The sequence below is a fragment of the Sceloporus undulatus genome, chromosome 2, assembly GCF_019175285.1.
Source record: "Sceloporus undulatus isolate JIND9_A2432 ecotype Alabama chromosome 2, SceUnd_v1.1, whole genome shotgun sequence".
Taxonomy (NCBI): domain Eukaryota; kingdom Metazoa; phylum Chordata; class Lepidosauria; order Squamata; family Phrynosomatidae; genus Sceloporus; species Sceloporus undulatus.
This window is the reverse complement of record NC_056523.1, coordinates 172,679,671-172,703,977: the sequence shown is the minus strand read 5'-3', so window position 1 is coordinate 172,703,977 and position 24,307 is coordinate 172,679,671. Positions and strand designations below refer to the sequence as shown.

Genomic DNA, 24,307 nt, shown 5'->3' with positions numbered 1-24,307 from the left:
AGTCTGATTTATTTAAACCACAGCTAGCTGTTATGTTTGAATGCAGAATCGTGGCTTGTCCTTGACCAGTTTTCTCCACTCTGAAGGAAAAAAAGGAGCTGACAAAAAGGCAGGAGAGAAATGGGTCAGAAATGAAGAAGACAAGCCACATTTTGTTTGCTTATATATGGAATGCTATGGCTAAAGAATCAAACCATGGCTAACATAAGCCATGATTTAACATACTGTGCTAACAAAGCCATTCATTGGAAGATGGCATGCCTTAAGCTTTCATGTGTAATGTAAACTGCAAAGTTTAACAGACAAGCAGTTAACCATTTAAAATTGCTCAGAATTTTAAAAAAATCTACAACTAGCATAATTAGCATATCTTCTGCAACATGAATAATTGATGGAAAAAACATCATGTGGTGTTAGTAAAAACACTAGGAGATAGAGAAGACTATTAGTCAAGCTCCTTTATGCCTGTGAATCATTCCACCAGTGGATTCTATGCATGCGAAAGAGAACCAAAAAATGTTAGTTTAGAACACTATAGAGCACTGTAAAACTTCATACAGAGCACAAGAGAGTGTCTTGAATTAATGACATGGTAAAGATTGAGGTTTTGGTGGGGAAAAGAAGCATATGACCTCAGATGGTTTAAGATTTAATCGACATGGTCTATTGTTTAACCACATACAGGCACACCGCAGTTAACAAAGCCTCTGAGAGTGAGGTGTCCATGCTATAAAGACTTTTTATGTGTGCACAGGCTTCTATTCCTCCCCATTCTTTTTCTACCTGGAAGATTTTTTTTAACTGCAGTGTTCACATTGGGGGGATGGGGGGGGGGGGGGCTGGAAAATAATAGACTTTTGGTGTCAGGTTGCAGCACTGTGCCTGCAGTAAAGAATGCAATAAAGCTTGAGCTAGGAAGTGATGGGATTCTACTCTACTAGGTCATGTGTGCCTGCTTACAACAGGCAAGATAAGCAGCAGCTTCCTCCAGAATTGGTTGCTGAGCAAAACAGAGAAAAAGGGAGAGCAGATAAGCCTGCCTAACCAGCTAACCCCAGCATGTTAAACAAGCATAGATCTTCTGGCCACCATAATAGAAGTCATTAAAACAAAAAGAGGCTGAGAGAGAAAAAGTCATCGGTTGATGTGTTCTGGAAGAAGCCTTAAATAAATAATGTATATAAAAATATTATCATTAGAATTTACTGCATTAGCTGCAATCAAATTTTATTGGGGGGGGTTGCTGTTTTAGATTATGTTTGTTAACTTTTGTATGTTTCAATTTTAACTTTGTAGTGTTTTAATTGGGTTATTTTAATTGTCTTTTAAAAAAATGTTTTAATGTGTTTTTATCTTGTGAGCCGCCTTGGGTCCCTTAAAGGCGGCATAGAAATAAAATAAATAAATGATAATAAATAAATCTTTTTTGGCTTTGATGCAGCCACTGCAAATATTCCAATTCTTTCATCATCAACAACCATTACATTAGCCAACAAATGCTTTACTTTACATAAAGAGTAGGGAACAGATGATCTGTGGGCCGCATGTTGCTCTGAATATCTTAGTGCCCCTCACTTCACACCTACACTGCATTTCTTTCCTCCCTTCTTAAAATGAGAATCATGCTCCCAGAAGTATACAAGATGTGTGATTGAATTTTAAAACAAGGAATGTATGCTCCCCCATATACACCCAATTCAAATTCAAGCAATTTTTGAAGGGGGGGGATACCGCAACAACCCCCTGGAAGTTGACGTCTACTTCTGATGGAGAGATACAGCCATAGTAAGTCTCTGGGCAGGAGGAACTGGTCACTGTACCCACTAAAGTTGCTCTTGATTTAGACAGAGCAGTATTAGACAAGCTGGTTAGCAGATTTCCTCACAGTTTATTATTGTCAACTTTTCTAGATATCCAGATGTTGCTCTCTTAAGAGTTTTGCAATATCATCTATCTCAACGATGAGCTCGATCTAGAGCAGTGATACTCACAGTGGAAGTCCATAAGCCATCTTATGGCAAGTTTCCAGGAAAGAAAAAAAAACTGTAGCCAACGGGCACAAATATGACAGCGGTCCCTGGCACATGAGGGAAGTAAGTGTTGGTCCCCCAATGTCAGATAGCTTGAGGTGCACTGATCTATACACCTATAAGTCATGGTGCAGTGTCGGTCTTTCGTACATCTTGCTTCCTGTACTCTGCAACCCAAGGCAAATTTCCTGACTGCCAGATACCAAAGGCCACTGTTGCAATGTTTTTGCTGCTGAGAGTGTTGTGGAGTCATTTTAATCCATTAATTTAGAACAAAAATAACTTGTATTAGTCACCATTTACCATTATTATCATCACATTAAGAATGCTCTTGAAGCAAATTCTGCTTTTAGCAGTGTGATCCTAGCTGCATTGTTAGTCAGAAGTAAGGCCAATTCAGCTCAACAGAGCTTACTGAGAAGCCAGTTTGTATACATGACTGTAATGTTATGGTACAATCCTTTGGTCCCTAGGAGAGCATCCCAGGGACTGTAGACTTCCCTTTTGGAAAGCAAGGAAGGAGATTGTCTGGGAGTGGAACAGGGGTAGTAAAGGAATCTCTGCTGTTCCCCTAAAGAAGGAAGCCACTTCCATTAAATGTTCTAGCATAGGCTATTAGAGGCCTACATGGTTTTGAAAATCATTCACCACTTTCCTTCTTTTCCACCAGCCGGTTTCTGCTGCTTGAGTGGTTAACACTGAGATGCAACATTCATGATTCATTCACATATAACTACACACCATATTTTGATAGAGAAACTTCTAAGGAAGACGCTTGAGGAAGTAGAAGAAATTAAGCCAATGCCAGTAAGTTTAAAATATGGTACTCACTTTTAACTCTCAACTCCCTTGACAGATTTTAACTCTTTCATTCTAAGTAAGAAGACACTTGCAGAAGCAGATAAACGTTCAGATAAAGATTCTGAATTGAGAATTTGTTTCAGTTTTCTTCTCATGCCAAAGAAACCACAAAGGTACCTTGACAAATAAGGAAGTTGATCTCTTGCATACAAACAGAAAAAATGTGATAATCAAGGAAAATATTATGCTTTTCACCCAAGGAAAGATGGAAGGGCTTCAAGTTCAGACTTAATTGCCAACTCCCTTGACAGGTGTATGTTAAGAACAGTTATATGCTAATAACAGGTAGGAACTATTCCATGTGGTTGTGTCAAAACATATTAAGAAGACTGAGCTTAAATACAATTTCAATTGGGAAGAAATCCATCTAAATCCTGAAATCATTTAGAAGTCATTTCTCCACCATAAAGAAGAGCCATGGTGGTTGGGAGTGATGGCTAGGATAGCATTCATTCTCTGTTAGTCATCAAGAAAAAAAACATATGCAGTTGTGAAAACAACTTCCACCTACAAGACAAAGATAAAGGTGGACAATACTGCACAACATATACTCTCCTAGAACACAGAGGCTGAACCCTGAACCCACTGAGGAAATTCAAAGACAAAGCTGCATTAGTCTGGAAAATCAGTATGCAAAGGGATCGTGTACCATCTTTGAAATCAACTGAAAGAGAGAAGCTAGAGGAATCAGCTTTTATTTACTTGAGTCTGCTTCCTCAGATACATGGAGTGGATGGTCCAGAGACAGACTTATATAAACAGGCTGTGTGTGATAATAGCAATAGAAATGCAAACTTGTGGTTATGTAGATGAGGTGACAAGTACAGTTTCAGGGTCACTAGGGGATTAAGTCACCATTCATATGGTCATCTACTCACCTTGATTTTAGGCAATATCCTACTTCCTGACTGCATCTAAGGAAGTAGGCTTAAGTCTATGAAAGTTCAGGGTACCAGCTTCAAAGGTGCTACAAGAAACCATTGAGGAAAGGAGTTGTAGCTCAGAGGCAGAGCAGAGACTTTGTAAAATTCAATGTTCATTCCTAGGAGGGAAAAGACCAGCAGCAGAGAACCACTGCTAATCAGTGCAGAGCAGAGGTGGACAGAGTGCTGGTGTTTATTCCTTAGGAGTCCCAGTGCAATGGTGAGCGGAAAGTGGGGGCAAGGGGAGGATTCAGCTGTCCCAGGTCTGGTGCAAGGCATGTGCAGCCCCCAGAGCAGCAGATGCTACCAACCCCACTGCAGACAACACTGAACAAGATCAGTCCAAAAGATATTAGGTTTAATTTTACTATGGAACAAGGCAAAAAATCACAATGACAACTTAAGTTACAGTCTTCATCTTGTGAAAGGTATTTGGTAAAATGATTTCTCTTTCAGAAGGGTGGGGGCTGAAATAGCTGCGGAAGAGATTATTTAAACATAGTCATACCTAATGTGAGTCCGTTAAAGCCAAACTACTGTTAAGTCTTTGCTATCAGGTCAAAGAAGATCTATACTTGCCTAACACAAAAATTATCTCCAACTCCCATCTTGTGTTAGGGAAGATTAAACAAATGAAATGCTGAGAGAAATTCTGAGAAAGCACAGAGAACATAAAGTAGGTTATGGTTTCCAGCAGTATAGGCCATTTAAAGCAATTCAAAACAAACTGAAAGTGTTCATTACAATGGCTGGAAGATGGTGATAATGTAATCTTGGGAGGTCATAAAAATTATCATGTGGAACACTGCTGGGTGGTTTACAATGTGACAGACAAAAAACATATAGAAAAACTCTTCAAATTGCACAATTAGTTGCCTATAAGAGACTTAAGCTGATGAGGTTTAGTTGCAGCAGGTGACCTTCAGTTCTTCCAATGTTAGTCTTAACCAAACTGTCTTATTGATTTACCATATAATGCTTCCTGCTCCTTCCCAGGTGTCATGGCAGGAACCTTCTCTCCTGAATTATGATCTTTAGAAGGAGTCACATTAACTGCAAAAAGAGCAAAGAAATTAAATTCACAATTAGGCCAAGATTACACAAGAAGCTGCCATAGGCAGGAACTGTGTGTACATTTTTTGAACTCTTATTGATCTTCTTCCCCTCTCCTTGGGAAATCAGGCCTGGAGAAAGCAGATACAATAGAAAATTTAGATATATGACCGTGAAAGAAACAGGGATAGATGAAATATAGAATCATATGGCCAGACTGTGTACAGCACATGTCTCTTGCTAAGCTGCATTCATCAAGATGGAGGTTGCTGATGCACAGGGAGATGTTTGATACAAACCTGAAAGAGAAGGGATGTTGGAATATGCAGGGTATGTTGAGTGACTTAAAGCACTAAACAAGGCATCACCCACCAGGAGCATAGCATAAGAAATGTGCCATGAAAGGCAACATCTCGTCAATGAAATCCTTATTAGATGGACCTGTCATTCCACAAGCCTTCCCCACCACCCAATCCATACAAAAAGCAGAACACCAAGATTAACATGGCAGAGTACATCAAGAGGCCCACAAAGCAGGTAATTTCTCATTTCTGCCCTACTTTACACTTTGTAGCTTGTCTCAACTGCTTCATTCCTTAGTACTCTCTTCAGGCATCTGGTAATCATGTTTACTCCACATGCATTAACTCTGGCTCCCTCCATTTTTGCTTTTCTCAAGCAAAAGTGAAGCGAATCTCTACATGAGCAATTTTTTCTGCATTCTGTCCTGCATTCAGAGCAGGCTCTCCTCTTCAGACACATCATTTTCACATGAAGAATACAAAGATGGATGGGATGGGGCTAGCATGTACCCCTCCTCCCATGTGGCACGCATATATTTATTGCACACCCGAAAAACCATGGAGGGCTAAGGTTTATCAAGCAAGGGTTATCAAGCAAGTTCCTGAGTTTCAAGCACTCACATCTTGCTCACTCCAATCTGCATGAATACGTCATCAATACTCGGTTAGACCTATAAGTGCAGGTTTCCATGACTGCAGTTATCTAGCTGTGGTCTCTGCTATATAGACATTTTTACGATTTCTACAAATTCTGAAGCTATAGCTGGAGAAAATTCAGGTTTTTTTTAAAACATGCAATACCTGCTTTCTTGTCCAACTGAAACTTACCAAACAGCTGAACAATATAAAATGTGTAATTTGTAACTACATGTAAAGCTACCATTTGGTATAGTTATGAAATTTACAGGACAATTCTATGCACATTTCTTTAAAAATCCACTTGGTTTAGTGACAGCTACTTTCATGTAAGCACACACAGGACTACAGCCTCAAAAATATAAATGCCTGAGTAAATGCAAAACTGTGAGTACAGTCTGGTGGTGGAAAGAGAGAATGAAGAGAGCAAGTGCACACATAACAATCTGCAGTACCCTACAGATACATATCTCACATTTTACCTTCTCAAATACAGAGAAAAATAAATACTAAAAACGTAAACCACAAATCTTATAGTCAACAACAGAAAGCATTATTATTGTTTTACAGCTGAGATGTGGCATTAAGCTGGTCAGCAACAAAACTGAAGCTAATTCTAACGTTTTGTATGTGTACAATGCTATAAATATATAGCTTCCCCAATGCTATAAATTTACATCAATTTATATTGCATATTTTTAATCAGTAAACTCATATATATATATATATATATATATATATATATATATATATATATGAAAAACATACCAAAAAAACCACAACTAACTAAAAGAAAAAGTATCTTGTGACATTCCCTAGAATTTCCGAGTTTTTCATTGAAGAAATTGAAAAATGTCTGGGGGAGGGGGAAATCCTAAAATTGCCAATTTTCCTTGTTGCTTCTTATCTCCAGCTATAAGTGCTAATGACTTTTTAGCTCCTTTAAGATGTTCCTAAAATTGAAATTGCCTACAAAAAGTAGGTACCATGATGCACATGTGATGGGAATGTAAATGTGCAAGGAAATTTTGGTCTGATATACACAAGGAAATGGGGAAAAAATCATAAACACCAGGATTGATTTGGAACCATTGCTATTCCTTCTGGGGATGACTAACAAAGAATTAGAACATAAAGCAGGAAAGATCTATTTTATTTAATGTCGGCCGCAAAATCGGGATTGGCTAAAAAATGGAAAAACAAGGAAGAACCCACAATAAAAGAATGGATTACTAAAATTTATGAAATATTGGAGATGGATAAAATTAACAATCTTAATGAGAGAAGGAAACATCAATTGCTATAAGAAAGATTGGTTGCAGTTATAAATTATCTTTCTAAAGAAAGGGAAGAGAAAAGTTTAATTGCTTTTGAGAATTAGAAATTTATCCTCAGGTGGTCTCTGTGGGAAACGAAATTAAAAAATATGAATGTTCTACAGTTGATATAAGAATAGGGGCATGATAATTATGAATGAATTTAAGAACCCAAGAATAATGATAAAGATAGATTGGTTATAATAAAATAGATGTATTAAAATATATTAAAAAGTTAAAATAGGAAAGTCAAATATTTAACAATATTATATTCACAGTAAAGGAAGGGAAGTCTCTTTTAAATGTGTTGTTGTATTTATTTATATAGAGAAGTGTTTATGGGTTTTTTATTTGTTTTGTTTTTGGTCTTCTGTCTTTGTGATATCTCATTTTTCTCTCCAATGTACAAGTAGTTGTAAATGTTTTTGTTTTTTATCTAATAAAAAAAAAGATGTTCCTAAAATAGCTTCCTCCCACTTATGGGTCATACATTCGCTGTTTTTTAGCATAAATCATCTCACTCATTCCAGGTTTGTTATTCACACTATGGATCCGCATCGATCCACATTCTGCGAGTTTGGTTGCTCACCCATGCAAGTATTCAAATAAATATGGAGTCCATGATGTGTTAATGCATTCAGAATCCCTTTCTCAGTATGCAGTGTTTTATCCCAGGCCTATTCAGATCGGTTATTCACACTCCTGATGATGTAGGTCTTTTTTAAAAACTCAGGGAAACCCCTGATATCAATTATCCTGAATTAAATGGGGGTGGTGGCAACCCCCCCAACTGAATCAGGTGGATTCAGGATGCACAAAAGATTTGACCTGGATTATTTTCACAGTGTGAATAATCCCTTAAACTTTCCTGAAGCCGAAGGAACTCTTCCTTCCCAATAAACACTGAACTCTGCACATCTCAAGACTCTGGTGGAGGTTACTAAGTTGTGCCAACTCTTTCTTTGGTAAAAGTTTACTGTTCGCTCTATGGGGCTAGGCAAGTGTGCATGCTTTAGATAAGGAGAGTTCATGGGAAACTCAAATCACCTCCTTTACAGGCAGATCCCTTTCTTTTAAAATTATATTGCCCAATTACATTAATGTGACAGAAAAACATTTACTTGTTTTGTAAAACCGTTCTCCAACATGGACAGTGTGTACTAATCAGGCACATTCTGTGACACATCCATTTTTCAGGAATTCAAATTCTGCTCTAGGCAAGGCAAAACTCAGTGATTAAACATGGAGAAAAATGTAAAAACATGGCCTGCAGTTTTCAGGATCCAAACCATTTTGGTTTTATTAGGAGCAAGGAATAGCAATCATGTGAGGAGGACAGGCAAGGGGTCCAGCCCTACAAAGCCTTACTGAAATCAAAAGAGCAACTGTTTGTGTTGTGTGCCTTTAAATAGTTTCCAACTTATGGCAAGCCTAAGGCTCATGTAGTTTTCTTGGCAAGATTGTTCAGAGGAGGTTTGCCACTGACTTTCCCTGAGGCTGAGAGCATGTGACTTGCCCAAGTCACCCAGTGGGTTTCATGGCCAAGCTGGGAATCGAACCCTGGTCTCCAGAGTCATTGTTCAACACGTGCTGGCTCTAGTCAAGGTGAATTTCATTCTGAATATCTGTGCAATTTCTTATATCAGTGCTGAAAACAGAGGGGGATAGCAGGAGTCAAATTTAAACCATTCCCAATAGTGCTTTTCCTTTATACAAGTAAAAACAGATTATATATGATGGTGGGGGGGAAACTAATCATGGGTTAGCAAGGAGGCATCAAGCAAAACTAATAGGAACATAGCTAAATTAAAAAAAATATTTTAAAAATATAAGTTTATACTCCAATTTAATGTACGTCTTTTCAAAATTACAGAATTGGAAGAGACTACGAGAACCATCCAGTCCAGCCCCTGCTATGCCGGTAGATACAATCAATGCACTCCTGGCTGATGGTCATCCATCTTCTGTTTAAAAGCCTCCAAACATAGAGACTTGGCCACACTTGGCTCTAAAAGTGGCAAGGGAATCATTCCACAAGAACTGTCTCATTCTGGTAAAAGCAGGTTGCTAAACTATAATCTTAGCAGGTTTTTAAACTCCATTCACTGTCCCTCAGTACACTGCAAATCCCAGGATTCCATAGGATATAGCCAGGTGGTTAAAGTGTAATCATAGCATATACAGTAATCGGATAGTGCAAAAGGACCTTGAGCAGAGCCTTTCTGTTTCCTGGAAGCCCAGGAAGTCATGGAAGAGTTCTTCCCCTGCCATCATTACCCTGGCATTCAGAAGCATACAACCTCTGAATTTGGAGATACTTTTATCTATGTTGACAAATAACTACAGTGGGCCCTTGTTATCCTCTTGGGTTTGTTTCTAGGACCCACCATGGATAACAAAAACTGTGGATACCCAAGTCCCATTAAATACAATGGCATAGTAAAATGGTTTTCCCTTCTATAAAATGGCAAAATCAAGGTTTGGTATATGGAATTTACACTTTTAAAAAATATTTTCAAGCCACGAATACTTGAATCTGTGGCTAAAGAATCCATTGATAAGGAGGACCAATTGTATTGCTGTAATTGGTAATATGGAAGAGTTTTCCCTGAAGTCTTACTGATATGATTTGGTCAGACTTGCATGATATCCTTTGACTCCTTTTGCTACATCTCTCCTCACTATTAATGCCATCCCATTTCTGTGTAGATTTTCATTTCCTGAGTAAAACACTGCAATTATCAGACACAAAATGTCCCATTCCTGTCTACTTTAGCTCACTTACTCCAAGTATTGCTATGTTTATATACCCTATTTATTATTTTATTATGTCTAGCTTCCCCTGATTCATGCTTTTCACATTCCATGTTCCTATAATACGTGTTGTGCTGCTTCAGACTTTCCTTTCACCTCTGAGCACATCAACAGCTGGACATCCTTTTAGCTATGATGCCATTGCTGTTGCTCCTGAGAGATCTTTTGCCAGTGTCACTCCTTCACTAATGTTGCTGCTCAGTAGCTGTTTGGCCCATTTAGTTTGGCTCATCAGCAAAAGCCTGTCTGATATGGTAGACACTACCAGCAGCATTGCTGCTGTCAGCATAGCTGCTTGCCTCACAGGAGCATGCAATCCCACTATCATGGAAAGGCGGTGTCATTGGTGGGGCACCATGCATACAACTTTGTAAAACTCTTATTCATCATGTTCTAATTTATTTGCCTCCCCCACTTCACAAAAAAGAGAATTAATCATTGTAGCCATTTAAAAAAGTAAAGGAGTTGCTCCAACCTCTCTGATCATCGATTGCTCCATTCTGAAGCTTTTCCTACTCTACGATATTATTTTGGGGATAAAGCAAAAAGAACTGTGCACAGTATCCTAGATGTAGCCACAATGTAAGTTTATATGGCAGCTGGCAGCTTTACTTCGACACTGGCAGCTTTATTTCTAATTCTCAAAACTCCCAGCATACAATTTCACTAGACTATCCCACCACTGTACCTATATTTCCTTTCAGAGTAGCCACTGCCAAGAGACATTCCAAGACGCTGGTGCTTTTGTCACAATATGGGGAAAAGTGGATACATGTCCTAGAGGGTGTTGTTTGCACACATTGCTCAATGTCCTAGCAAACATGGGCACTAACAGCACTCTCTTGGACGTGCCAACTTGCACATCTTGCTGGCAAAATGGTATTTTCTGCTCTTAGACATTGCTCTATAAAGCTGGGTACAATTAAAGGAGCGGCAAGTTATGGGAAGTAAACCTACCTAAAGTTTACTGCCCTTTAAATGAGTTATTTCTGTTTTTTGGTTGTGTCAGCAAGCCAGGTGAAGTGGCGTGGCCAAGAGGTTGCTCCTGGGCACCATCTCAGAAACTGTATCAGTTTATGAAGCTAATTTATTTTGACTCAGACTATGAGTCTGCCTAACCTGGTACTGCTGACTGATAGACATTGGCTCTCCATAGAAGCCTTTCATACCCCTACTGTGCAGAATGCTTTTAATTGGAGACACAAGGAGGCTGAACCAAAGACTTTCTGCATGCAAAATTCTGTGCTCTGCAACACTGTTATGACCCCATTCCCAAGCACTAACTACCATTGACAACTAACAAGTATATATTTATGGTGTAGCAGACAATGAGCAAACAATAAGAAAGTCATCCAAACAGTATGACTAGCTACAAAGCTTGTTTTATGTGAGTACAGACAGTTTGCTTTTGTTTGGATTGTATTCCCAAGCTGATTTTGAAGTGAGATAACACCTGAAGTGAGATAAACAAAAGTTTAAATGTTTAAGTTGATTTACAGACTGGAATGAGACTGAGCAATGACATGCAGGGCTGGCTCATCCATATAGACAAATTAGACAGCCGCATAGAGTGGCAAAATTTAGGGGTGGCACGGAGGCTTTTTTGATATAATTTTTTGCATAATTAAACAATATTAAAATGAAAACTCATTACAGCAAGTGACATAAAAGCAAGCTACCATATGATAGTTTGTCTGTACAATGGCCAAAACATAAATGTGCGTCCCCTGTGTCCGTGGTACAGTTTTTAATTGGTTTTTTTGACTAATTCTCAGTATTATGATAAGAGATTGGAACCTAACTTTTATGTCATGTTTAGCTTTAACAAACGAAACAGTGGAAATCAAGGGGTGAAAATAATTATGAGGGGCAACAGGGGGTGCCAAAGTATTTCTCGCCTAGGGTGGCAAAATACCTACAGCTGGCCCTGATGACATGTCAAACTATTTCTCTTATGAAACTGTATGTGTGTGTGTGGGGGGGGATCCTTCAAGTCTGGTACTCTCACTGCAATCTGCAACATCTCAGACAGGATTGATACTGGGATGGCAATCCCAGTAATATCTGTAAGACACCAATAGTGTAGTCCTTGCCGCCGCCACCACCATAAGTTGCATGCTCTATTGACTTCAATAGGATTTATTCAGTGGAACTAACTATCCCCTTCTTTAGATTACACACCGAAGCACATATTGCAACTTTACAGAGGCCATTCTAATGAGGACTGGCACATACAGGCCTGTTACAGACAGCCAAAATAAAGCTGCTTCGAGACACCGTGGTGGTATGGTGTTTCAATGATGCACGTGTCCTAAGAGTCCAGAAGTCTCACCAAAGCCACATTCCAGCCCTAAGGACTGGAGCGTGGCTTTGGTGCGACTTCTGGACTCTTAGGACGCGTGCATAATTGAAACACCATACCTCCACTGTGACTCGAAGCAGCTTTATTTTGGTTGTCTGTAACAGGCCACAAACTGTGACAATATGGGTAAGTGATGTACAGCTAGATTTTAGTCATATTTTATATACATTAAAAGTCATGCAATGTATACCCTCTACTGACTTCTTAATTAAACTGAACATTAACTAAACTCAACTGTCAACATCAACAGAAAGCAGTGTTAAGGAGAAGAGCTAAAACACCATATTTTCTTAATCTAATTATCAGGGAAAACCACATGTAAGTAAGCAGCTCTGAGAGCTTTTGTGGCTGAAGTGTGGGGTATAAATACGGTACAATAAATAAATAGATAATAAAAGATCAAATATATTACAAGCAGCACATATATTATGCAAGAGATCCATTCCAGGATACTTCACATATGATTCTGCATAAAAAATGGAATCCTGTTTTGTTAATGATTGACAAAATGTCCTTTCTAGCCATTTTTAGGTCCTCCAGCACAATTCTACGGTATACTATTGCTGGATGTTGACCTAAGAGTCATGCTGAAGGACTAAGAGATTCCTAGAGAGAACACTTCTCTAGGCATTTTCTAGGTTCCCCAGCATGACTTATTCCCTGATAATTAGATTTTAAAAATATGGTGAACTTCTGGAGGCAGTTTACCACAGAATTGTGCTGGAGGACCTAGAAAATTTCTAGTGAGAACATATTTTTTTCCAATGCATGTTAGTGAACCCATGTTCTACAAACTCACACAATACATGGTCCTACTGTAACTATGACTAGAATTTGCTCTGACAAAAGGTTATGCCGAAATCACAATTATGATGTGCTTTTTATAGCCTAACACACTCTTTTCTTCTCCAGTTAATTAACTAAGATACTTGGTGCTCTAATATCATAGGTAACTCAAACATAAACTAGAAACATGGGGGACACTTCACCTTAACCAATTTCTTAGGGTTTTTTTTACCTCTAAGCAAAACAGAAGGAACTTATACATCTAAATGATAAAATTTAGTCTAATTGATAAAGACCAAAAGGTGTTACTATTTTATGTAGATCTAACAGTCAGTAATACTTTTTAGTCTTTACAAAGAGAGTGTCTTTTCCAGGCAAGCATTCTCTAAAGATGCCAGCCACAGATGCTGGCAAAACTTCAGGAAGAATTTTTTCTAGAATATGGCCACATAGCCCAAATATTCCACAAAAAACTATGGATGCCGGCCATGAAAGCCTTCGACTTCACATTGTACTGTTGTTTTTTAATATTATGAGCTGCTCTGAGTCCCAGTTCTGGGAAAAGAGGGGGATACAAATAAATCTAATAATAATAATAATAAATCTAATAATAATTTCTAAGAGGAGAGACTGAAGGTTAATAAAGCCATTTCAAATTGCAAGCCAGAAATTACTGGAAACTATTTCTGAGAAGAAGCTGCCTGAACAGAGCTGGCTCAAGCTACCTTCTTGCCTACTACCCAAACATTACTTCTGCCACACCTTCCTGCCCCCTTGGCACATCTTGCTATGTGCAGAGAATATAACTATTGACATATGAAATAATTTCCAGAATACCATTTTTGATATTCACTACATTTCAGTAATATTTCAGACGGTATGCAAACTAGGAAAGGAAACAGGACAGACAGAAATATAAGGAAAGCAGCAAACAGATATGGGTCAGGCAGAGAAAACTGCAACACCAAACAAGAACAAGACTGTAACAGACTAACATATTACTATTTATTCTGCATTGACAGAAGGAAAAAATTGGGCCTTATATTTCCACACTATTATAAAAGATGCACTATAAGAGCCCATACAGATAAGCCAAAATAAAGCTGCTCTGAGTCACTTTGGAGGTATGCTATTTAAATGATGCATGCATCCTAAAAGGCCAGAAGCCATGCCAAAGCCACACTCCAGTCCTAAGTAGTGGAGTGCAGCTTTGGCGCAGCTTCTGTCCTCTTAAGATGTGTGTGTCATTTAAACAGCATACCTCCAAAGTGACCCGAAGCAGCTTTATTTTGGCCTGTCTGTACGGGCCCATAAATCAAAATTTCTAAGGGACAAGACTGATGAAATAAAGGTAAAAGTAGACCTATTTATCTTTTTCTACTTGGGGTCATTTTTTTATACAAAATCCTCCCCCCTCCCACCCATGTTGTTGTCTTCACGAGGGAAGTAGCACTTCGTGGCCGCCCTACAAGATGCTCCACTGCTGATTCAGACTTTGTGGCTGAGACAGAGAAAAGGGCACTGTTGCTCCACATTAAGCCAAAGAATTCATATGTGGAGAAATATTAAGTTGTTATTAAAATATTAGGGGTTTTTGAGGTGAGGGTGTTGAAGTACTATGGCATCCCTACCAGTCCTAGCAAGCTAAGGGTGCAAATACTGCATATATATTTTTTCTGAACAAGTTAATTTTTCTCCCTGAAAACCCATAAAAAGGGGTTTCCCCACCCGAGGCTGTGGCCCTACACTTGTAGAGTTAGAAGCAATTTTATTTGAAGTCAGCAGAAGTGTACTGAGTTTGACTTTGACTTCAACATAAAAACTTATATTATCACAACATCTGGTAGATATATAATTTTATCTTTTTTTTTTCATTTTCCAGGAAAAAACTATTTGTAATTTTGATTTACATTTAAACTCACAGTGTCAAAGAAAAGTCCAATGAAATCAGTTGTATTTGAGCATTTCACTATAATTTACAATGAAAAACATTTTATGGGACAATATATGACACAGGACCCAGATGAAAAGAAATGCTGTGATTCCAAGGAGGAATCAGGTAGTAGAGAAACAGAGTAAAGGGTCTGGCATACTGACTCCACAGCCCTTTTCCCTGACTTCAACATTTCTGTAAACTTTACTTCTTTAGGCCCTACTGATTGCTGGAATATGCCCCCTCAAGACATCTCCCAAACTGGAATCTGGCCTTTGGGCTGAAAGGTTTTATTAATTCTTATAGAAACTTGTATAGGTACCTATGTTTTGGCTTAACACGCTCACAGAAAGCTGACAATCAACCTTGCCTTTTAAATTCAAATGTTAGTTCTGATCTACAGAGACCAACATTTGTGCTATCTCAGCACCATCCTATCTGAGCTTGCCCAGCCACAAAGGCTTTCAGCAGAAGCTGAGTTCAGGGTTTCATCTGAGATTACTTCATCTCTGGAACTCCTAACCCATTTTTAAATCAATTTGTCCAGGGCCCACTTTGATTTCTCAAGCTAAAAAAAACTTTGCCCATACTTAAAGAGTGTTTAGAGGACTGGCTACAGTATTAATAAAAATCCATTAGTGATGTTTTTTATTGGCCAACCAAAAAAGGTATACTGATGGATTTTGGTTTGTATTTGTTAAATGGCCAACACAGCTACCCCAGCATGTTGACTACAATATTGTTCTTCTTTGTTTGTTTGTTTAAATGCTGAAGTTTGGGTTGTGTTCATTTAATGCTAAACTAGTTTTAAAAATATGGCCTAATTCAAGAAGCTAAGTTGGTAGAAAGGGTGAATATATACAGGAAAATAAGATGTTGCAGTCACAGAATATGACTGGTAAAATTAACTCACAAGAGAGCTTCAAGGGAACCTTATGCCTTTGGAATGAAAAAGTATTTCTTTTTACTGAACCCTTAGTAATGCTGGATGCTGCTTAGAATGATGCAAAAACAGCTTATAAGGCAGGGCCACACAATTTATGGCCCTCAGCCTGATCTCCATTGAAATGCCCAACAAAAATTATCAGTTCAGTCCTGATGCTGGGGGTGAGGGAGAGAAAGAGAGATAACAAGGGCATGGGAGAGGAGGGGAAAGGGAAGCAGAGAGAGAAAAGAAAGAAGAGAGCATGTGGAAAGAGGCCGAGAGAAAAGAGAGAGAAATGATTGTGAGAAAAAGAGAGAAAAGGAGTGCATGCTTCCATTAGCGTACATACACTGTTGTCTGGGAGAGGATGGAAGCTGATATTTGCTTCCTATTACCTCCATTAGTTGGCAACAAAAGCTTAGAGGGGGAACTCATTGGGGCAGCTCTGTCCTCTCATGCACAGATTGCTCGTTCTTCCATAGCTGTCCAAAGGTAGCAACACACCAGGGGACCTGCACTCAGTTGGTGGCCAAGAACAGTGAGCAGCACCAATATACCAATCAGCTCCTGTTGCACACATTGGGTAGGGATGTTGTGCAAAATGGTAGAGGACACTTTCACAACGCCCCAAAAATAAGTAAGCAGGTATAGCCAGGGCATTATGCCACCAAAAGGATTCCAGCCATAGAGAAAGGGGAAAGGAGTAAGACAAAAACTTACTTTTTACTCTGGCCTCATACATCACTGGCTTCAGCCTTACCCATTTTTATTCAGGCTAAGCAATACATTTGCATTCCTGCCATCCCACAGATCCAGCCTCGTGTCTCTCTCCAGCCTTGTAAATACAGTACAGGTACTGTATTCCAAAATCCAAAAAAGATCCCAACTCCAAAATACTTCTTGTCCCAAGCTTTTTGAATAAGGAATATTCAACTTGTAATAACATGTTTTTAAGCATGAAACTTGTATACTTCAATGTTCTCTTGAACATGTACATAATTATGTTACATCTTTGTCTTTTTGTAGTTTTAATTACATATCATAAATCATACATTTTATTTTAGTTTGGATTGTCTTAACTGTCAAAAGTTATGGCAGGAAACATATCAAATCACAACAGACTAGGACATACTTTTTCTACAGCTAACACACAAACCAATATACTAAATTTATTACCCAAGTAAATTTCCAGCAGAAAAGTATATATTTGTATATAGATTAAGATCAGTATAAACATATAACGAGCAATCTAAATATGTAAAACTTCAGCAACATTGGATAACACTTTTTACAATACTAAACACCACACACAGTTTTGTTTAGATGATGTACGCTTCCTAAGTTGCCAGAAGCTGTGGGAAGAGCAGACTCTTCCAAGAGCAGATTTAATCCGCTCCTGCTGGCTGCCAGTTCTGGTACCAGGGTGGTGTCCCGCTTTGAATGCGGGCTGTCCATTCGCTAAGGTCCCGGGCCAATTGCAGCCCATCTGCTTCATCCCTAAGTCAGCCTTTCTCAACCTTTTTACTCCAGAAGAACTCTTGAAATAATTCTCATAAAATAATTTTCATTAAGAAAGCCAGCATGGAGTAGTGGCTTGAGTGTTGGACCATGATTCTGGAGACTAGGGTTCGATTTCCTGCTTAGCCATGAAACCCACTGGGTGATCTTGGGCAAGTCACATACTCTCAGCCACCTCAGGGGAAGTCAATGGCAAATCTCCTCGAACAAATCTTGCCAAGAAAACCCCATGGCAGGTTTGCCTTAGGGTTGCCATAAGTTGAAAATGACTTGAAGACACACAATAACGAAAATTTTCATTCAATAAATAAAAATTAAAAGAATTTTCAGTAGTCATGGAATCCTGGGATAAAAACTATTATGTTTACAACTACTTCCACAAACGCCCCAATCTCTTGCTGAACCTCAAGCAACTTCTCACAGAACCCTAAGGTTCCAGGAAACCCTGGCTGAGAAATCCTGGATTAAGTGTTACCCAGTACTGATTATTTTATGTGTTCAGATACTTTGATTACTGAATGTAGTTATACTGATCTTGTTCCATGTCAAAGCTCTGTCTTCCCACCAGCTAAAACTCAGTTTAGAAAAAAAGAATGAGAGAGTGCAATAGTGAGGAATATTATCCTCTTCTCGCTTCCAGCAAACTCCCCTAAGACTCAGAGCACATGTGATTATTCCTCGGGATGATTTATTTCTGGCCTATTTGCTATTTCTACATAGTTACTACTAGGTAAAGATAATTTTTTTAAGGTGACTGTTTGATCAGTGTCAATAATGTAGCTATTTATAGAATTTATGGTTGTTTTTACAAATTACATTCTGATCCCCTGCAGGATCCCTTGGAATTAAATCCCACTACATTCAATGGATATGTTTCAGGGGAAGGAACTGGAAAAACCACCTCTCAGTGTCCCTGCCTAAGAAAACCCTATGAAATCCATGGGATTGTCATAAATCAAGAGGTGACTTGAAGGCACACACACATTCAATGCGACTTACTCTATGCACACATCAATGTGGCTTACTTTGGAGTAGACTACAATGTTAATCATGGATTTTTAGCAGCAGGTTTTTGAAAACTGATGTGAAATCTCTGCTCCCCATTACTGAAATGGGCACCTCTAAAAATCACTGTGCTTAGTAGACATAAAGAACAACAAGGCTACCTGGGCTCCTGCATTAAAGTAGATTTACATACAGTCCATAAGTGGTTAAAATATGGCCTCCCATGGCAATTTTGCAACCCTTGACCACTCCAAACGCTTCTCCTGAACCACCACTTTTCTGCCAAAAATGGGTGAACTGCCTTTCCCAGAAGGCGCCAGGACAAGTGACTCACCTTATAAATAGGTCACAATGACCCTAATATAAAACATTCATTTTTTTTTTCAAACTGGAAGGTGACTTTTAGTTTTGTTCTGCTTAGCATGGGAAGGGGGTTATTAATAATCTGCATAGCCTTCGAGTGTCTCAGAATCATAGAATCATAGAGTTGCAGGAGACCTCAGGGGCCATCCAATCCAACCCCATTCTGCCATGCAGGGAGACACAATCAAAGCATCCCCAAGAGATGGCCATCCAGCCTCTGTTTAAAGACCTCCAAAGAAGGAGACTTCACCACACTCCAAGGGAGTGTGTTCCACTGTCAAACTGCTCTTACTGTCAGAAAGTTATTCCTAATGTTGAGGTGGAATCTCTTTTCCTTTAGTTTGAATCCATTGTTCCGGGTCCTATTCTCTGGAGCTGCAGAAAACAAGCCTAATTCAAATACTTAAACAGGGCTATCGTATCACCTCTTAACCATCTCTTCTCCAGGCTGAACACAGGGCAGAAAACAGACAAACTGGACATGCTAAAGCTACCCACACCTGGCTAATTTCTTTGAAATTTTCAAAACACCTTGCCTGCCTATAGAGCATGACGTTGCTGTGCAACGCTGATGCTGACTTTCTGGTCAAGGTCATGACCGCACAGCTTTCCTGGAAGCCATGATTATTGTTTTGCCTGGAAAAGCCCTTCAGTGTCTACAGCTCCATCTACATTGCCAAATTAATAAAGTTCAACACACTGCCATGGCTCGATTGTGTGGAAGCCTGGGATTTGACGTTTAGTGAGGTATTTAAGCCTTGTCAGTCAGAGAGCTCTGGTGCCGCAACAAACTACACATCCCAGGATTCCATAGGATGAAGTATGACAGTTAAAGCAGTGTCAAACTGCATTAATTCTGCAGTGTGGCAGCAGCCTACCACTAGCTGGAAAAAAAGCAACAATTCTCTGTTACTGAGCTTCCCAAATATACAGGGCTAATAAAGGGCTGGCAAAGTGTGACCCTACAGATGTTGTTGGACTGCAACCCCCATCAGCCTCTGCCATTAGAGCCAAGGATGAGATCCAACAACATCTGGAGGGCCACGTTTTGGCCACCTCTTGTTTTGCGACAAGCCTCTGACAAGCTCACAGGCATTGAATAAAGATCGGCCCTTGCCCACTTGTTTCTAGCACCCACTATTTATAAATATACCACCTTTGTCCATGGAGATTTTAGTTTATAGAGCAAGATGTTATTTGTTCTGCATACCTGGGGTCTTAAAAATAAGTCACTAGGCTTAATTATTCACAGACTAAGCCGATGGGAAGATTTAGCTTCCAAACTTAAAAAGACTTACCTGGAAATAAGTCCCACTGCAAACCAACTGGCCTTGAGTCCAAGTAAACTGTGGTGGTGGTGAAATGTCTTTAAGTCACATGTAAACAGTCACCAGAGCCCAGCTGGCTTTTCCCAGAGTGCCCCCTTTCTTTCTAGTACGGCATAAAATCTGGGATAGACTGCCTTGAAAGTGTTTTGATTTAGACAGGGAAATCACTAAGGTCCAAAACACACTGCACAAATAATCCAGTTTGAGACCGCTTTAACTGCCCTGGCTCAGTGCTGGAGAATTGCGGGACTTGTAGCTTATTGTGGCACCACAGCTTTCTGACAGAGAAGGCTAAATGTCTCACAAAACTACAGTTCCCAGGATTCCCTGGCACTGAGCCAGGGCAGTTAAAGCCATCTCAAACTGGATTACTTCTGCAGTGTGTTTTGGACCCAAGACTATGGAACAGATCCGCTGACAGGGAAGGAGAGGGAGCAAAGGGGTAAAAACTGAATGATGTTTTTAAAAACTGAACAGGACCATTCCCTCCTGCCTTGCAACTCTGTTTGGTTTAGAGAAGGATTCCTTCCACCGCTGATCTCACCTGTGATTATCCTCTTAGATTTGCTCTGGAAAAAGACAACCATATCATCAGTCTTCCTCCTAGACACTTGAAAAGGAAGGCTCCTGTTCCAATGAAAAGGGCCGATAAACTCCAGGAAGAGTGATTCTCCACTATCCTTCCACTCTTAAATGCACAGTTGTGTCATTGCTTGAGAGCCAAGCAATGACACAACTGTGCAATAACACCTTGACAGCAGGAGAAGCAGCTGCTTTTTCATAACACTTGGACATCTTTAAGGGCTAACCTGGGCTGCAACCACACTGCAGAAATAATCCGTTTTGATACCACTTTGACTACCATGGCTCAGAGCTATGGAATTCAGTGAACTGTAGTTTGGCGAGGCACTGGAGCTCCCTGACAGAGGAGGCTAAATCTCTCACAAAACTACAGTTCCCAGAATTCCACAGCATTGAGCCATGGCAGTTAAAATGTGAATGCATCCTAAATGTTTCTCTCTAAATTAGGAACCCCAGCCCTGGTCTATGACCGTAATAAAGAGTCTATTCTATTCCATACTGCAGAAATAATCCAGCTTGACACCACTTTGCCTGCCATGGGTCAGTGCTTTGGAATTCTGGGATTTGTGGTTTTGTGAGCTATTTGGCCTTCTCTGCCAGAGAGCTCTGCTGTCACTAGAAGCTGGCAGTTAAAGTGGTGTCAAACCGGATTATTTCTGGAGTGTGGGTGCAGCCTTGCACTGCAGAAACAATGCAGTTTGACGCTGATTAACTAACATGGCTCCATGCTACAAAACCCTGGGATTTGTAGTTTTGTGAGCCGTTTAGCCTTCTCTGTCAGAGAGCTCTGGTGCCACAACAACTACAATTCCCAGGATTCCCTAGCATGGAGCTGTGACAGCTAAAGCATTGTCAAACTGGCATTATTTCTGCAGGGCAGATCAGATCTAGGTTTCCATCCAGTGGTGGAAGGTGACACCAATAACCTCAAGGGAATGAAGGCTGGCGGTGAGCTCCAAAATACATGGATAAACTGCAATACAAGGAAGGAAATGCAAATTGAAAGATCTTCCTAACACTAAGGGAAAACATCTTCCCCAAAAAACACAGAGCAAAAGGAAGAAGGAAGGAAGGAAAGAAAGAAAGAAAGAAAGAAAGAAAGAAAGAAAGAAAGAAAGCAAAGGGAGTCCTTCCTCTCCTTGGTTGGTGCCCCTCCTTTCAAGCCAGGTTTTCAGGCACCATTCCCTGCACTGTGTTGCTGCATCCGCACCGCAGAAATAATCCAGTTTGACACCACTTTGACTGCCATGGCTCAATGCTATGGAATTCTGGGGAATTACAATATATAGTTTCTTGTGGCGCCAGAGCTCTCTCTGGCAGAGAAGGCTAAATGTCCCACAAAACCTCTTTCCCCAGAATTCCATAGCACTGAGCCAGGGCAATTAAAAGTGGTGTCAAACTGGGTTATTTCTGCAGCCCTAGGTCCAAAACACAGTGCAGAAATAATCTAGTTTGAGACCGCTTTAACTGACCTGGCTCATAGCTAGGCAATTCTGGGGAGGTGTAGTTTTGTGTCATTTAGCCTTCTCTGGTGCCACAACAAACTACAGTTCCCAGAATTCCATAGCAACTGAGCCTTGGCAGTTAAAAGTGGTGTCAAACTGGATTGTTTCTGCAGTGTGGTTGCAGCAGTTAGAAAACTAGGGAACACTCCCCACCCCCCTCTCACTCAGGCCATGAAACTCCAGCCTCTCCTCCCCATGACAGACCCCGGAACGGTAGGGATTCCCTGTACACGTGTCAGAGGGGTATCAGCCACATTCACACGTGCACCCAGAGACACGTGTACACAGATAACATCCAAATGAAAGGGCTCTCTTACTCCCCAGCTTAATGAGTTTATCCCTGACCGCTTCAACAGCCTGGCTTTGTAATATGCACCCACACATTAGCACCCTCCAAACACATTAACACAAATAGACTGACTCCCTTTGCCTCACCTTAGCCAGCAGTGCCTCTCCAGCTCCATGCCTCAGCTCATGCGTGACGTCACCACTGGCTCCGCCCCCTTCCCCAGCTCTCTATGGCTTTTGGGGGGAAGAGGGGCACACTCCGCTTCTGCCAGCGCCCCCTGGCGTAGCCCCACCAAAACGACATCCTGCAGTCATATTGCTAGGAAGGGCTTGGAACAGTGGTCACCAAACTCTGCTCTTTAAGGGATTTTGGACTTCAGCTCCCAGAATTCCAAACTATTGGCCAACATGGCTGAGGCTTCTGGGAGCTGAAGTCCAAAATCTCTTAAAGAGCACAGTTTGGGGCCCAGTGGACTGCTACAAGACCTCTCTAAAGCAGTGGTCCCCAAGCTGTGCCCTTTAAAAGACTTTGGACTTCAGCTCCCAGAAGCCTCAGCCATGTTGGCCAAATAGTCTGGCATTCTGGGAGTTGAAGTCCAAAATTCCCCCTTAAAGGGTGCAGGTTGGGGACTACTGGCTTGGAATATTATTGACTAAGGAAGGTCAATTTTGAAGATGGTGGCGCCCAAACTTTGGTCCCCCAGGTGTTTTTTTGGACTTCGGCTCCCCAGAGGTTCCAAGCCAGCTTGACCAACAGGAATTTCAGAGGCCAAAGTCCCAAAACATCTGGAGGGCCAAAGTTTGGGGACCACTGTTCAAATCTATAGCCATGTGAGTCTGTAAATCAATATGTAAAAAAGATTATGTAGCACCTTTGAGAGTCATTGAAAGAAAGAACTTGTCAGCAGGAGCTTTCTAGACTTTACTTAGAATCGTAGAGTTGGAAGAGACCCCAAGGGCCATCCAATCCAACCCCATTCTGCCATGGAGGAATACACAATTAAAGCACTTCAGATAGATGGCCGGCCAGCCTCTGTTTAAAGACCTCCAAAGGAGGAGACTGGTCCACCATCAAACCACTCTTACCCTCAGGAAGTTCTTCCTAATGTTGAGGTGGAATCTCTTTTCCTCTAGTTTGAATCCATTGCTCTTATGTCCTCCACTCTGGAGCAGCAGAAAAACAAGCTTGCTCTATCCTCAATAAGACAGCTCACACAATAACACACCTTGCACAAATGGGCAACTGTGTATCTTACCAGAGGTTGGTTTGTCAAGTCACTGGAAAACAGACGAGAGAGCAGCACATCCAAAACTAGCATCTGCTCTCAACTGCAATCCAGATGTTAATATTGGATAAATGTGGACAGCTATGACCACTGAGCAGCTTTGCAGAGGTCAGGTAAAGAAATGTCCTGTAGAAGATCTACTGAAGAAGCCATTGCTCTAATAGAATATATTCATAAGCATTCAAGAACCAATCACCTGGCCATCGCATAGGCTAGCCAAATGGTCTAAACAATCAATTTGGGCAAATCTCAACGTGGACACTTGTTGTTCCTTCTAAGCACCGCTATAACAAACAAAAAGTCTTTTGGAGAAATGGAATGTGGCTGTGTGTTGGACATAGAATGCTAGTGCTCAGCCCACATCAAGACAGTGCAGAGATTTCTCCAGAGGTGTCTACAGATGAAAATAATATGTGGGCAAGAAAATATCCTAAGATGGAACTGAGATACAATCTTCGGTAACAAAGAAATATCTGATCTTAGTACCAGTT

General features: G+C 40.3%; 1 protein-coding gene across 4 annotated transcripts in view; it reads right to left on the bottom strand.

Annotated features, from left to right (window-relative positions):
- The window catches only part of SLC11A2 (solute carrier family 11 member 2), a 74,555-nt gene extending 51,798 nt beyond the window's left edge, over positions 1 to 22,757 (bottom strand). For 3 of the 4 annotated variants that reach the window (XR_006101848.1, XM_042448712.1, XM_042448715.1), the window contains exons 1-2: positions 22,678 to 22,757; positions 4,784 to 4,867 (exon numbers count right to left, since the gene is read on the bottom strand). Coding sequence is in view for 3 of the 4 variants with exons in the window: in XM_042448712.1 (XP_042304646.1) it covers positions 4,784 to 4,817 (34 nt within the window). In the remaining variant the exon portion in view is untranslated. Of the gene's footprint in view, positions 1 to 4,783; positions 4,868 to 20,125; positions 20,192 to 22,677 lie in introns of those variants that run through there. The other variant, XM_042448713.1, reaches the window with a different exon arrangement.
- Positions 22,758 to 24,307: the final 1,550 nt, after the last annotated feature.